Source organism: Haliaeetus leucocephalus, unplaced genomic scaffold (genome assembly GCF_000737465.1).
Source record: "Haliaeetus leucocephalus isolate CR32 unplaced genomic scaffold, Haliaeetus_leucocephalus-4.0 Scaffold1000, whole genome shotgun sequence".
Lineage (NCBI taxonomy): Eukaryota > Metazoa > Chordata > Aves > Accipitriformes > Accipitridae > Haliaeetus > Haliaeetus leucocephalus.
In genome coordinates, this window is record NW_010973436.1 from 3410020 (window position 1) to 3424086 (window position 14067).

The 14067-nt window shown below is 41.9% G+C and overlaps 1 protein-coding gene and 1 pseudogene across 1 annotated transcript; both read right to left on the reverse strand.

Moving 5' to 3' along the window:
• Positions 1-800: 800 nt before the first annotated feature.
• Positions 801-7343, reverse strand: LOC104842465 (annotated as a pseudogene).
• Positions 7344-9487: 2144 nt separating this feature from the next.
• Positions 9488-13670, reverse strand: LOC104842391 (triggering receptor expressed on myeloid cells 2-like). Its single transcript, XM_010584705.1, has 4 exons — positions 13628-13670; positions 10643-10987; positions 10212-10266; positions 9488-9807 (listed from the first exon to the last, which is right to left on the reverse strand). Exons 1-4 carry the CDS (start codon positions 13668-13670, stop codon positions 9591-9593), a joined length of 660 nt encoding a protein of 219 aa, XP_010583007.1. The 3' UTR covers positions 9488-9590.
• Between the last annotated feature and the right edge of the window lie 397 nt (positions 13671-14067).

Consider the following 14067-nt stretch of genomic DNA (forward strand, 5'->3'; position numbering starts at 1 on the left):
ATTTGCACACAAGGAAAATACCTGTAAGATGTTACAAATTTAGAAAGATTTGAGAATATTTCTTCTGTCTTTATTTTAAATCAGGCAGTTACATTTTTACATTTTGTGACAGAGGACTGATGCCATCCATAGAGATAAACTGACCCTAGAAACATGCTCAAATTCATCATATCATATTATAGTAGATCTTCTTCAGCTTTGTAGGCAGAAAGAAATACATACCAGTAAGCCTGTCTATTTAGTTATTTAACTTCTATTACATAAGGATCTGAGGCCCTCAGAACTTTCACTCTGTATGGCATTGTGAGGAATTTAGGCATACAAAGTTTTAGGTGCTTTCAAAGAGTCAAACAGGCTAAATAAGGAGTTGAATTTGTATATTGAAGCTTATTATGTTAACCATTTGTCTTTCCTGTTGTGTATCATTTCAGACCTTAATGGTATGGTCCCCACACCAACACTTTTGACATCTCGGAAATGACCCAAAGCACAAGGGTGTCAGTCATTAATTCTTTCCAGAGTTGATCAATGCAGTGATGATCAAAAAAAAAAAAAAAAAAAAAAAAAGGAAATAACAATATGCAAGAACAGAACATGGGAAGCTGGGACAGGAAGTGAAGAATGCAATCATGCAAGCCTGTTTAGGAAGCCAGAAATTGATTTCTTCAGCTATTGTTATGGGTTTTTTCTAGCTTTATTTTCAGAGAATTTGCAATAGAGAACCAAAATAATCTCAGATATAATGGCAAAAAGCCTGCTATCATGTAGCCACATCAGACCCATCAACAACATTTTCTTATTCTCTCCCTGCCCCCCTCTCTCCCCCACCTTTCAGGACTGTACAAGGACTCACAGGCAGAGTGGAGTTTATATGACTCATGGACATATTCTCTGCCTTTTCACATTCCTTTCCTCCCATGCTACCCAGTACCTAGGCTGGAGTCTTCATGCAATCTTAATACCGAAAAATTAAAACCATTTTTGTATCATATTCAGCAACTCCAACTCACAGAATTAAAATGAAAATCTCAGTCAGATGAATTTTGGGATTTATCCATAATCCCTAATTGATGTTTGCATGTGTCACCATGATAAAAGGATTCAGTAGTTTGATGAAAATATGTGTAATTTATAATAAAGTCAAGCTAGATCTATACTGGTAGCATGGGTGTGGCATTAATAGACAAAAAGCACCAAAGGCAAGGAAATACAAAGTTATTTCTTTATAAAAATAAATAAATAAATAACTTTGGGTGTAAATTCTACACCCATGTGTTCAAGCTGAAGACAGTTCATACTATAATGTAGACAAATATTTTTCAACAAGACCCTTGTTTACTAAAATATGTCAGATGCATTACTTGTCTTTCTGAAGTCCATAAAACAACTCCTATGTTTAAAATAAAGCAGATTCTTTACTACTTTGCTGACTTGCATCTTATCAGAGTGGGCAATAATTAACATTTTATATATGAGTATCTAAGTGAGCTGTTGAAGAAAGTCTAAAAGGAAGCATCATGTTACCATATTTCACAGCCCTTTGTTGACTGTGGCACGGTATCAGCTGCTACCAGGGAGAACCAGTTTCCTGTCTTTGGGTTTGTAGTTGCCTGTCATTTAAAAATAGAGCAATTTGGAAAAAGCAAATATGCAATAGCTTTCCACTAGATTTGGTTACCAATAGCTGAATTGTAATGCTGTGCTATTACAAAAGCGTAGTTATTTTTTCAGGGAAGGTTTGTGCATCCATGTGCCTCATCCTTTCAGTTCTTTCTGCCTCACACCCCATATGTATTCAGCTTCAGCAACTGGTTACAAATGGATTGTTTCTAAGTGCAGTTCAGCAAAATTCTGTGAATAAGCCCAAGACTTTGTGCTGTTTTGTTTAGGTGGACCTGTTTTTCTTTTTTCAGTTCCAGAATGTGGATTTGTGGCTCTGAAGATAACAGTAGCATATTCCATAGGCCCTGAGGAAAGTGAATTGCTTGGTGGTTCTTGAATGCCGAAGAAAACTTTTGGTGAAGGCTGTGTGTTGACATATATAACATCTTCGGGCTGAGGTTGGTGCCTTATGACAGCATATATTGTACAATCATTCGGTTCCCCTTCTGGCATTCTACTTGCTTTGTTTCTTCCATCCTTCTGAGAAACCACGAAGAATGAGAAGTTTAAAAGAATTCAGAGGTTTTTGCTTCTGCGTATTAGTCTTAGTTCATCTACAACCACAAATATTTTCTCCTTTTATCATGAAACTGGGGAAGAGTGGAGGGGATGCATGGGAAAAGGATATGTGCTCAGAGAAGTTTAGAAAACCTCTCTTGCACAACACTCCACTTCCTAAGATTTAAGGGACTGGGTAGAAGGGTGCAGCAATAGTTACCACACTAAATATTTAGGGTGATTACAACTAGCAAAATTTTCCTTTAATGAGAAACTTTGCTAGTGTTACTGAAGATTCAAGGCCAGCTAATTATCAAAATTATATATTTGTTATTACATTTCTTCTTCTGAGTACTATAAACAAAAATATGCAGAAGGGCTATGACTTAACTCAAATAACCAAGTTAGGTTGTGTCTGCTTTGCAACAAGATGTCAGACAATCAACAAATACAGACAGCTAGCTTTAGTCAGCTAGCTTGAGTGGATGCTACGCATCCATTGTAAGATGTGTGGTACTGCATGCTTTATAATCCCCATGAATGGTGAACACAGAGCCAGTGCCTCTGCATGACAGAGATCAAAGCACCAGGAATGTGGGATTTCTGATAATGTCTTACCTGCAGTGCTGCTTGTCTGAAAGAAGGATGTCTGCCAAAGTCCATCTGTTTTCCTGCCATGAAGGACAGAATCTCCTTTGAGTGTAAAACTACACCTTACCTTTTCATTTTAAAAATTATTACCCCCACTATCCCTTCCCTGCGATTTAACTCACATCTTGCATTTCCCTCTCAGCTCAGTCTCAATGCCTCCCTGGACAATCATTGCTATGAACCTTCCTTACGTTCAGGGTGGTGGGACAACAAGCTGTAGGGGCAGGAAAACTAGACAAGAGGATTAGGGAGCTTTACCTGCACTTTTCCTTCTGATGTAAGTGGTGAGGAGGAGTAAAACAGTAGCAATCAGAGCAGTTGTAGGCAGGAAGGAACTCAGCACCATGAGAGCATAGAGAGTCCTGCAGGGAAAAGCATGGTATCTCCATTACTATTTACAGCACCAGAGGTGACTAGGTTAATTTGGGAGTGGATTTTGTGTGTTTGAAAATGGATTATCGTTCCAGAATAAAAATTCAGCCTGCAAATATTACCCCTGCTGTCTCAAAACAAGCGTGGTTCTGTGGGGTCAGTACTGATCTACAGCCACAGAGGATCCATCCCAGCTGTATTTTCTTTGGCACTTGGCAAGCCTGGGGAATACTCAGGAGCTTGAATTCTCTTCCTGCGGTCATTTGCAGTGCTACCAGAGTTCAAAGGCATCCCTCATCAGGATGCAGTAGCCCCTCTCATGGTCTGTCTTTGATCAGGATCATTAATAGGGTCACCTTTGGTCAGGCCTGGTAATAACTCTCCTGACATGCTATGTTATTTAGCTGGGATTGGTCTTAGGCTGGCCTGCTTGTATAAAAGACAGAGTCATTGTAGCATTGCATGGCCCATGTAGTTGTCCCTTTTTTAACCAGGTAGAACGTAAGAACACAGTTAAACCAAGCATCTTCAGTAGAAGCCTCACCCAGTGCTCCTGAAACTGATAGGAACCTTCTACAGCTTTTCATGGGACTTGGGGAGGTTGGACAAAACTCTATAGGGGAGAAGGGGGAAGCCTCCTTGTGTGTGTATGTGTATGCGTGCACATGCTTCAGTTGTTTGTCATACCACTGTTCAAATCCTGCAGTGTATCCAGAATGGTCTAGAATTTGGGAGTCTTTGGTTTTTACCTGTGATCCTTACTGCTGTCATCTGTGGAGTTGGCAACATCCCCCTCCTTAGTGGGAAATGAAATGGTGTCCAAATCTGCATCCCAATTCCAATTTTCCCCTTGGAAAAAAAAAACAAGAGCAGGTGATTTTCCCACGTCAGTCCGTCCCTGGTGACTTTTTCTTGTGCTAAAAAATCCTGCTTTGCAGGTTTGTAGAATGGTCCAGAGTTACTGCTTGCTTGTTCGCTATGAAATTGTGAAGTTACACAATAAAATTAATCCTGTGCTCTCTACCAGTAAAAGGTTAGTTAATGCAGCTGAATCACAGGAATGGGATCAATCAGTTCCTCAGGTAAGGGTTTTGTTTGGGTTGTTGGATAGTACCTGTTATCAGTGTATCTAAATGAAAATATCAAGTGTAAGCCCAGCCAGAGAACTAGTAGTAAGTAGCTAGGAGGGCAAGAACAGACATACTGTGATCGCAGCTTTCTTCCCTTTGGGTTGTGGTCCTCTGGTGTTTTTTTCATTCTTGCAAAATCCTTGATACTTGATTGCATGATGCCTTGGAAAACCTACCTATTCAATGATTATATCATGTGCAGAGGGACAAATGAGATTTGGTTTCTGCTTTCCTTACAAGTTTGGGTCCTGTGACAGATCAAACAGAAAGGACAGTTCCTGCAGGAGGCAAGTTTTGTAGAAGGTATAGGTCAGCCATGCAAATTCATACTGTTTTAGAGAACGATATGAAAACTGAATTGCTTATTTAAATGCTGTTAGAAAGGAAGCATCTTAGAAAAGCAATGTGCCATGTGATTCCCGTACACATTTTTCAGTCATGTCAGAAAAATCAAAGAATACCTTCCACTAAGCAGCTTCTGTTTTTCTGCTTTCCATGCTGGCTAAAAGCAGAAAAGGAAGTCAAATATTAAAACAAATACAGAAGTTTACTAATGAGCAGTGGCAAAGAGATGAACTCAGGTAGAAATTCAGGCAAAGATTCAGATTGCTTGGAGTCTGTTTCATCTGCTGGTATAAATGTAAAATTGCATTAGTCAATGAAGCCAAGCCAGACTCCCCCCACCAGTTGGCTGCAATTTGTTTATACCATTAGTATGTACCAAAAATCTGTTTAAAAAGAAGAAATTCAGGAATTATTTGTGTCTCAGGAAATTTCCAGGCTCAGAAGAGAGTTCTTTAACATTGACCTGTAATCTTTCTTGTCAAGTGGTAAGAAATTGCTGACTTATAGAAGATCATTAATTCTTTGATTAACTCACCCAAAACTTCCAGCATGAGCCTATTTCAGTAGTTTGTTTCTCCCCTGGAAATGGCTCTCAAGATGATATTCTCCTGAGTCATTAAGTTGGAGCTTTTTCAGCCACACTGTAATCATTTTCCATGAGAAGTCATTCATCATTTCAGTCCTTCCTACTTTAACAATACTTTGATCAGAGTTACCTCTGATAATAGGTTGACATCTAATTCAGGACACCATTTTGCACCAAATAAAATGTTGAAGTTTCCTGATGTTGGCTATCACAGAATAGGAGCAATGGAGGGACAGGGAGTTCCCTTTTTTTGCAAACAGCCTTACAAGTGCTAAAGAAAATAGGATGCTGATTCATTAGAGGGAGAAGACAGGAAAAATCAGTCCCCATTGTGGCGTACATCTCACCCAACAAAGGAGCAGAGCTAATATCAGCACAAAGAGAACTTGCAGAAGACAAGGAAATAACCAGCCCCAGTCTGAGGAGGGTGATCACTGGAGATGAAGTTGGGGTGGCAAATGGGAAATTTGGATTACTGCTCCCCTTCCTGAACATGAGCTGTATCGGGTTCCAGGACTGTTATTGCTGTCAAATTCCCCAGGTGCAGGGACATGGAGCCACCTCAGCATATTTCTTATGCCTCATACATATGTTCAAGTTTAAGATGTTGTTGCTCCATCTCATGAGTCTTCTACATGCATTATCAAAGCTTTTCTGTGTGAAAGGTTTCTGTGGCTGTAAAACACTTTTAACAGAATGGAAAATTTTGTGCAAAAGCAAGTATTGTTTTTTAGTTTCCATCAACTTACTTGAAATATTTCTGTCACAAGCCCATTTGGTTTTGATTAATACAATCCTACAAAATTGTATTCATTGTTTTTGATGGTAATCCATAAAATATTGATTATTTTCTTTTTTTTTTTCCTTTGAAACTTTTTTATTTCATATGGCAAAAATAATTTCCTGGCCACTTCTGCCTGTAGATACATACAGGTACATATTGTGGTTCTATGTTGAACGATATTATATAGTTTTAGCCTGTCCTTGATAACATCTAGTGGGATCTCTGTGTCTAGATACACCATCTTTTGCTGTGAAACAAAAATGGAAATGACACATCATTCTTGATTTATTTTGGCTGTCTCCCACCTGGCACACTGTTGACCTCATAGCTCACCTTCAAGTGAAACCACCATCTGTATTCTTTGCAGCAGAATATTCTCCAGATCCCCCCCCACCCTCCACCGATATGTGCCAGAATTCCCTCTTCGAAGTGCTGTCATAACCAAAGTCTATCAGGTCAACTGAATGATGCAGTGCACAGTTAAGGTTAATCCTTTCTTTTAAAGGGGAACTCACAGCTCCTTGCACCAAAATTTCTTTTCACGTGAATTCTTGTGCATGTCATATGAGCAGTTAGGACTTTCCCTCTGTATGCAGAAACACTTGTGTGTTTTCTCCTGCTATGCATGATTCTTCCAAAGAAAGAAAAAAATGATGCTACAACTAGTCACACCTTAGTATGCCATTTTTTCTTACATTATATCACTGGGACTCTCATGCTGGGCCTCTGAGAAGAGTAATTCAACTCTGCAGGTTTGCCTAAATAAACATCCATGCTTAGCCTTAGTGCCACTACCCTTTTTCCATTTTTATTCCTATTGTTCCTCTCTGTGGACTCAGTATTTATTTGCAGTAAGAAAGCAAACAGCAGCTAGCCTGTCTGTGACAATACCTGATCCATGATGTGTCGAGAGAGCAATAAACCTAGATTTTCCTCCCCATATGCTAGGTGATTTCAGTCAGAACTTTGCAATAATGGGAGAGAAGTCTCAGAAGGGCAAAGGTTGCCGGACGTCCCACCATGAAGTTCAGTTTCTGGACAAAATACAGAACTACTGTAAGCAAAAATGAGAACCCAAAAGCTTGTATAATTAAAATAAGGACATTTCGGGCTGAACATTTCCTCCCCTCATTGACTTCTGGGAATCTCATTTTGTGCCTGACTATAGATGGCCTGAATAAAAAGTGCTCAAGCCAGTAACAGCGTGCAATGCATGCAACAGCACAGAGAGCATCCTGTTCCTAGGGGAAATGAAGAGTCTCTAAGCCTTACCTGGTAGTGCCAGCAAGAGCAGCAGGGCTGGAAAACCCCCCATCCTGAAGTCGAAAGTGTTTTAGGGCATAGCGGAAAAAAATGTATCCCAGAGCTGCTTTATCACTGAGAAATTCTCTGTTGCAGAGGAAGCTAACTTGCTCTGTCACTTGCAGTCGTCCGCTGCCTAGAGCAATTATACCAGTCTGGAATTGCTGAGAATGTCTTTTAACCACAATCTTAATATTGCTTCTTGGGTGGGAAAGCTGGACAATGTTTACTGGCTGCTGCTTCGCTTTAAATATATTGTTGTCTAGATAGTCGTATTTAGCAATCAGGCTGTGCAGCTGGAAAAGAAATAGGCATTTTTGGTCTCTAGAGCTACCTTAATATATTACAGAGCAGCTTTCAGTTGGATGTGTTCATCCTTACTGCTGCTTTGCACTTACATGCAAGGTTGATATCCCTATTTCCCAAAGCCTTTGTATAGTGGTGGAGAGCCATCACTGTGCCATCACAGAGGCAGTGGATGGCCCTGCCTGAGGTCTGTCAATAGGTTGCAGCTGGAACTAGGACCCAGATCTACTGGTTAGAGCTGCAGTTCCCTTGTTTTGTAGCTCATCTAGCTGGACATCACAATACTGTCCGGGAATACTGAAGCTAGGTTTGTGTTAGTACAGCTGCAGTGGTGTGTGACTGCGTATGGGCTAATTTACCCTCTGGAAATAGAGGAAATTAGTTTAGACAGAGCACAACCATGCATAGGCTGATCTGGTTTTGGGATCTGAGCTGCTGTTTCTGCATGGTGCTAAATGGAGCTGGTTGGATGTGCCAACCTGCCCAGCTGGCTCAGAGCATTTCTGTACATTATAAACACACCAGCATGTTTGAAGTGTTACCTCTTCTTTGGGTGACATATTGTGATCTGGTGTACTGCAGCTCTTTATCATGAATCCACACCAAGTCAGATACTCAGTTTGATTTTATTTAGCTTTGCAGGCAGTGCAGGGAAGTGTGAAAATCTTGGAAAAGAAGTGTGAATGCCCTTGGTTTGGGGATCTTCCTGGGAGAGCTAAATGCAGCTTCACTTTGGGGAGTGATGAACAATGATCACATGTTGGTAACATCCCCATGAGAGGGTAGAAAAAATACAGGGAGAAATACAGAAAGACAGTTCATTCTTTGTTCACAAAGCCATTTTAGAAATGAGGAAGCATGCTTAGAGCTGTGTGTAGACTTCACATCCCTTTCTGTTATGTTCTGCAGTTCCTTATGCGTTTCCACAGTGACTATTCACCAAGGATCCATGCTGTCCGAGGCAGTTTTTGGGAGCTAGTCTCCATCACCTTGGAAAGACAGAATCTCTCCCCTGGCAGTGCTCTGGGGTGATATGAAGTTGATCGGTCTCAGTGCAGACCCTTGTGGAATGATACTAGGGATGAGTATCTGGAATAACTCTGCCTGGAGGTGTGGCGCAGCTACTGGCAGTGACTGGAGATGATAGCAGAGCATGGCATTGCCAAAAGCATGTCAAAAGCTTCAGTCTTTAGTGAGTAGAATCTCAGTTAAAAAGCTGATTTTTAGACAAACTATTAGCTTTCAATACAAACCATCTAGTTCTGGTTATATTTCATGCTTCGGGGGAAGCGTTTGAGTGTTTTGTAGAGACATGTAGGACACCTTGAAAAAAGCTATTAGTTCTTTAATGCTGATCTTCAATGAATCAGGAGAAGTTTCTTTGAGATTTGAGACAGAACCATGTCTTTCCATTTTTACATTATGTGGATGTGTGTGTGAGCTGCTCAACACGACCATTGAGATGTGTTACCTGAACTTCTATTTATGTTTGCAGGTGTATCTGTAGTTTTACTTATAACAAAGCATTTGCCAGTAGCTGTATAGAGCAGCAAAGTTTTTTCTGGCCTAGCAATAAGCTGGGGGAAAATAGAGCAGACCTCTCTCACCTTTACCATGCCTGGGGAGGCATCTCTGCAGATAGAGATTTATAAATAAGTCTGTGCTGGATCTCTTGACAGAAAGACTTCATCTTCCTCCTTTCCCTCTGGCCTTCGATCCCATCCTCTTCCCTTAGGTTCAGGTGTTAATGGCAGCATCTTTTCAGTTCAGTTGTGTTGGAAAAAGTTGATCAGTGCCAATGATAAGAGGTGGTAGATGGTGACATTCCCTCTCTAGAGTGATAGGTTCATCAATACCTATGGTTAGTAGGTGATCCTTTTCTTACCGCAGGTGGCAAAGCTTTGCCTTCAAAGGCTTGATGTTCATTTCTCTGTGGATTCCCTTTGGTTTGGCTCTAAGCAGTGCTCTCCCAGGAGCGGCTGATTCCATCATGTGCAACGTCACCAGCGAAAGGGAGGACCTGCTGCTCATTCAAGCTTGGATTCTTCTGCTCTGTTTCTCTGTTCTTCCTACTGTTGCCAGCGATAAAGATCAGCACAGCCACCACAAACTTAATAACCAGGAATCCAGCAATGATATAGAAGACAGTGAAATCAGCTTCAGGAGGGATGCTATGAGGAACCATAAATACAACAATGAAAGGGATGGTTCAACCTTTAAAGAAACTCTTGTAGTACACAATGTGAAGATGCTAATGTCTCCTGCAACAGGCAGTCCCTGCCTGTGCACAACAGCCTGGGACGTTAGAGCAACTATAATAGGTTCTCTGACTTACACATAATTTATGATCTGCACGAGTTGTTTTGCTTGGCACTGAAGCACTGCATTTTCTGGATTAGGATAAAGCTGCTGTTTAGAAACCACACAGAAGCTCTAGGAATTGTCACAGATTAGGGAGAGGTAGAGAATATGCCTATGGTGGTATTCCTCTCAGCTTCAAATGGGATTGCCAATGCTGATCTGCCTTAGTCCTAGGAAGACTGTAGATCACAGCATGAGTAGTTTTATGGCTTACCTGGAGATGCTCTGCACAGCACTAGGCTCCTCTGGCATTTGGGTCTCCAGGACAGCTGATGATGGAAACAGAACAGTTTAGTCTGCAGATGTTTCTGGGTGATATTCATTGGTGTCACCAACACCAGTGCCCCAGCTAGGCATAGATAACCAAAGTGAGACTGGGCAATGGGCTGTGTGCTAGAAGATTAATCTGGGTAGCAATAATGGGATGACATGTGTTAGATGTTCTGTAACAGTGGGGTCATGTTGCTGTAAATCAGAACTAAAAAGAGGCAATGAAACATGGTACCTCCTCAAGTAAGGCAAAAGTAGATGTTTACTAAAGTGAGGCTTTGGCGTCTGCAGACACATATGAAATTTAAGTAGGAACTCAAGAGCTGCCCTCCATTCTGTACACCACAGTGACATTCTCTACAGCAGAGGACATACCTGTCAGCACTTCCACTTGCACCTTCCTTAAGCTGTTTGTTTCCCCCAGGTAGTCAGTTTTGCATTGGTACAACCCAGCATCCTGCTTCTTGAGTTGCTTCATGGTCACCGTGAGGACCCCATCACGGACATTGTCACTGATGGAAGTGGTGCCGTTCCTGTTCTTTAAGAATGGCAGCCAGAAGCGTCGGGCGCTCACCACATGTTGGCACTTGGTCTCATCGATCTGCTTGCACCAGCTCTTTTCTCTCCACCGCTGCTGCCAGGGGTTATAGGTGCAGTTGACAGAAATGGTGCCCCCCTCCATTCCGTAGACCACAGTGACGTTCTCTGCAGCACAGGATGCTAGGAGAGAAGGAAGAAGTGGTGAGACAAGTCTCTTTCATATCTATCCCTTACCACTATGTTTATGCTAAATGTCATTTGCATCTTTGACAACTCTAGTGATGGCTGCTGTCAACTTTAGGGCTGTCACCTGTCTGCTTCCCCCCTGAAAGATACAGTATGCTCAGATTCAGAGCCTTGGTTCAGACTTTCTTGAAACATGTCTGTAGTGATCCCGCTGACTGGTGTGTTCTTTGGCTCTTGCCAGGCAGCTATTCTTGCGGGGGGCGGGGGGAGGACACTGAGGGAAGGAGGAGGTATCAGCTTCATTAATATTTGCAGATTTTCTGAAGCTCAGGAAATTTTGGCCCCTTCCTTCCCTTCTGGCCCTGTGCTGGCTGCTCTGGATTGCAGTCTGGAGCTCAACCACATCACACTTTCTGTAATCATTTGGCTCCTGCTCAGTAAAGTGAAGCAGTTTGTCAGCACGATTAGGGGATTAAATACAAACTTGCATTTTCCTTTGGTCCTGAGGAGCGTCAAGGTAGGCACTCAGGTAGATTGAGTTAGCATCAGACAAGCTGTCTTGATTTTTAAAAGCTCTTTTTACAAGGCAGCTTATAAAAACATAGCTTGTCCCAGTAATGACATTGTTTCTGTGTAACACTCAGTAGGCTAGTCTTGCTGTTAACACCCCTGCTTTGCAAAGTTCAGCCTGCTTACTTGCATACAGCTGCAGCAAGGCAGCTTGCTTCGGGTTTTGGCCTTGAGGTCAGCCCTTCCAAGTATGTTCATAGATGCAGATTTGGCTCTGGAGTACCCGCTGCTGCGGAAAAGGTCCTTTGCAGTAAATGCCCATGAAGTTTATCCCCGTTTTAAGGCTCTTTACACAGCCAGAGAGAAGCAACACAACCCTGGAAAATACTAGAATCACAGTGATGCTTACAAACCAGTGTCCAGCTAGCTGTTTAGGAGGTTACTTCTTAATCCCACTCCTAATTTCCAAGTCCAGGCTCTTAGCAATTTTTTTCACCCTATCTTTTAATATCCTACTAATTTTAATCATGTTGACCACTGGTCTTTGGCTGCTTGGCTTTTTTTTTTTTTTTGCCTTAGTTCCTTATTTCTAATTTCCATTCCTCTTCATGGTAAGCAAAGGCAGAAGGGACAGTCTGAGCTATTAATACTTCCAGAGAGAAGTGCAGTGTGGTGTTTGTGGAAATCTCTGTATTTCTAGTGAAAAAATTCAGAGGCTAGTGCCTTTTATGAAACCATAAGTAATGGTAAAACAGAAATAAATTAAAAAATAGGCTCTTGTGAGGACTTTGTGGTGGCTGAGCCTTTTAATAACACTTCATAAAATAATTTCAACCATTCTAAGAGAATTGTAAACTAAAAAAACTGAAGATCTTTCAGGCTTGACTAGAAGGCGGCATAAAAACGGATCTGTGTTCTCCAAGTATCCAACACATACAACTCTTCATCCTGATATGTTGCTCCACTCAGATGTTCCAGTTAAGGCTTACTGCGCTGCATGTCCAGTCCAGTCCTGTGCAATCCCTCTAAACATTTTAACTCCCTCTCCTATTTCTCTTGTGGATCCCTCCTTGCCTCCAGTTCTGCCCCTTTGGTTCCTGCAACAGCCCAGGGGTTTTGATTTTTGGTTTTGTTTTAAATGGAAAGAGCATTGCAAAAAATCTCTTGATCAGAATCATGGCATTTAAAGATTTGCTGATGCCCCTGTGGAAAACTTTCTGTCATTATCTTTTCCACCAGTTCTGCTGACAGATCATTTACTATTTGCGTTCCTCCTCCCTTGTGTCCTACTGAAAAAAAGTATAGTGGACTTTCTTCCAAACTCATTCAGATTTTTGAGACAGGTTTTTATGCTCCTGAAGCCTGAATCTGTTGCCTTTCTGTGCACTGCTGCAAGTATCTGGGATCTCCAAAATGTGGCTGGAAAGAGAAGGCTGCCAGCTGGGAGTACCAGCTGGGTCCTGTCCCTTGTTTCTCATTTCAGATGAACATTGCTTTCCAAGCTGAAAACAGTCAAGTGCCCAAGATTTCAGAGACACCCCCTTCATTGAGTTTTTTATTTTCTTCCTCTTGAACCCTAGCTGCTGCAACTTACATTCAAAGCCCTACAAATGCAAACAAATAGGATTTTGCAATTTCACATTTCACTCTGAGCAGGCACACAAGACTTCTGTCAACAGCATTTCCTGTTCTGACTCAAAAGGATCCCTATGAGAAAAGCTGAGCACTTGGATCACCGCTGGCTCTTTGTTAAATTAAGGGACAAGAGCGAATTCTGAGGAAGGAGTCTGCCACCCCTGCAGTGTAATTGGGGAGGAAGAGTAGAGTGCAGAACACACTGCAGTGCTCCAGGTTCCCTCTGCTTGCATTGCATTGGACTTTGCAGTGTACAGACAGGCAGTAAGACTCTTAATCCGTAGTAAGTGTTTGTATTGATCTTCCAAAGAACTGCATGCTACAATGAAGATGCCTTTGCATCTGGAAAAATCTAGTGTGTTTCAAGACCTGTGCAGTCTTTCCCCATAGCTTTATCAGTAATCTCATATGAGGTGCAGGTAGAGACTAAATTTTGCACCAGTCCTTTACCCTATCTGTTAACTGAAACCCAAGGCCATGTATGCTTACCTGACAAGAAGACCAAGAATATGAGGTGCACGAGCTTCTCCATGTCAGTCGAGCAGCAAAGGGGACAAGAGAGGAATCTGCAGAAAAGTGAAAAGGGCTCTTGCCCAAGAGCAGCTTGCTTTTCCCCCTCCTTGCTCTGCCGGAAGGAATGAGCACAAGAACTTGGCATCTTTTTCATCTTGCATATTGAGCAATTCAGCAGGCATTTCTTCCGTGGGCTGAAAATTCAGGCATCAGCATTGCCCACTCACAGCCACGATTTAGTCTAGACAGCCTGAAAGAGAGCATCATGTGATGGCCTGAAACTATGGTACTGGGAGTCTCTCTGAGTTCAGCAGTGGTGCTTTACTTGCAAGCTTTGCATGGGGTGAATTTCTGGAAAGCCGAAAGGGAAAGGGTGGCTCTCATCGAGACTCTGCAGGTAGCTCAGTCAGCATCAC

Excerpts from the sequence above, each read along its gene's own strand:
- LOC104842391 (XM_010584705.1), bottom strand. The coding sequence starts at position 13,670 with ATGGAGAAGCTCGTGCACCTCATATTCTTGGTCTTCTTGTCAG. Across the intron at positions 10,267-10,642 it reads GCAAGTGGAAGTGCTGACAG|CTGTCCTGGAGACCCAAATG; the intron begins GTATGTCCTCTG and ends TTCCATCATCAG. Across the intron at positions 9,808-10,211 it reads GCTGTGCAGAGCATCTCCAG|CATCCCTCCTGAAGCTGATT; the intron begins GTAAGCCATAAA and ends GGTTCCTCATAG.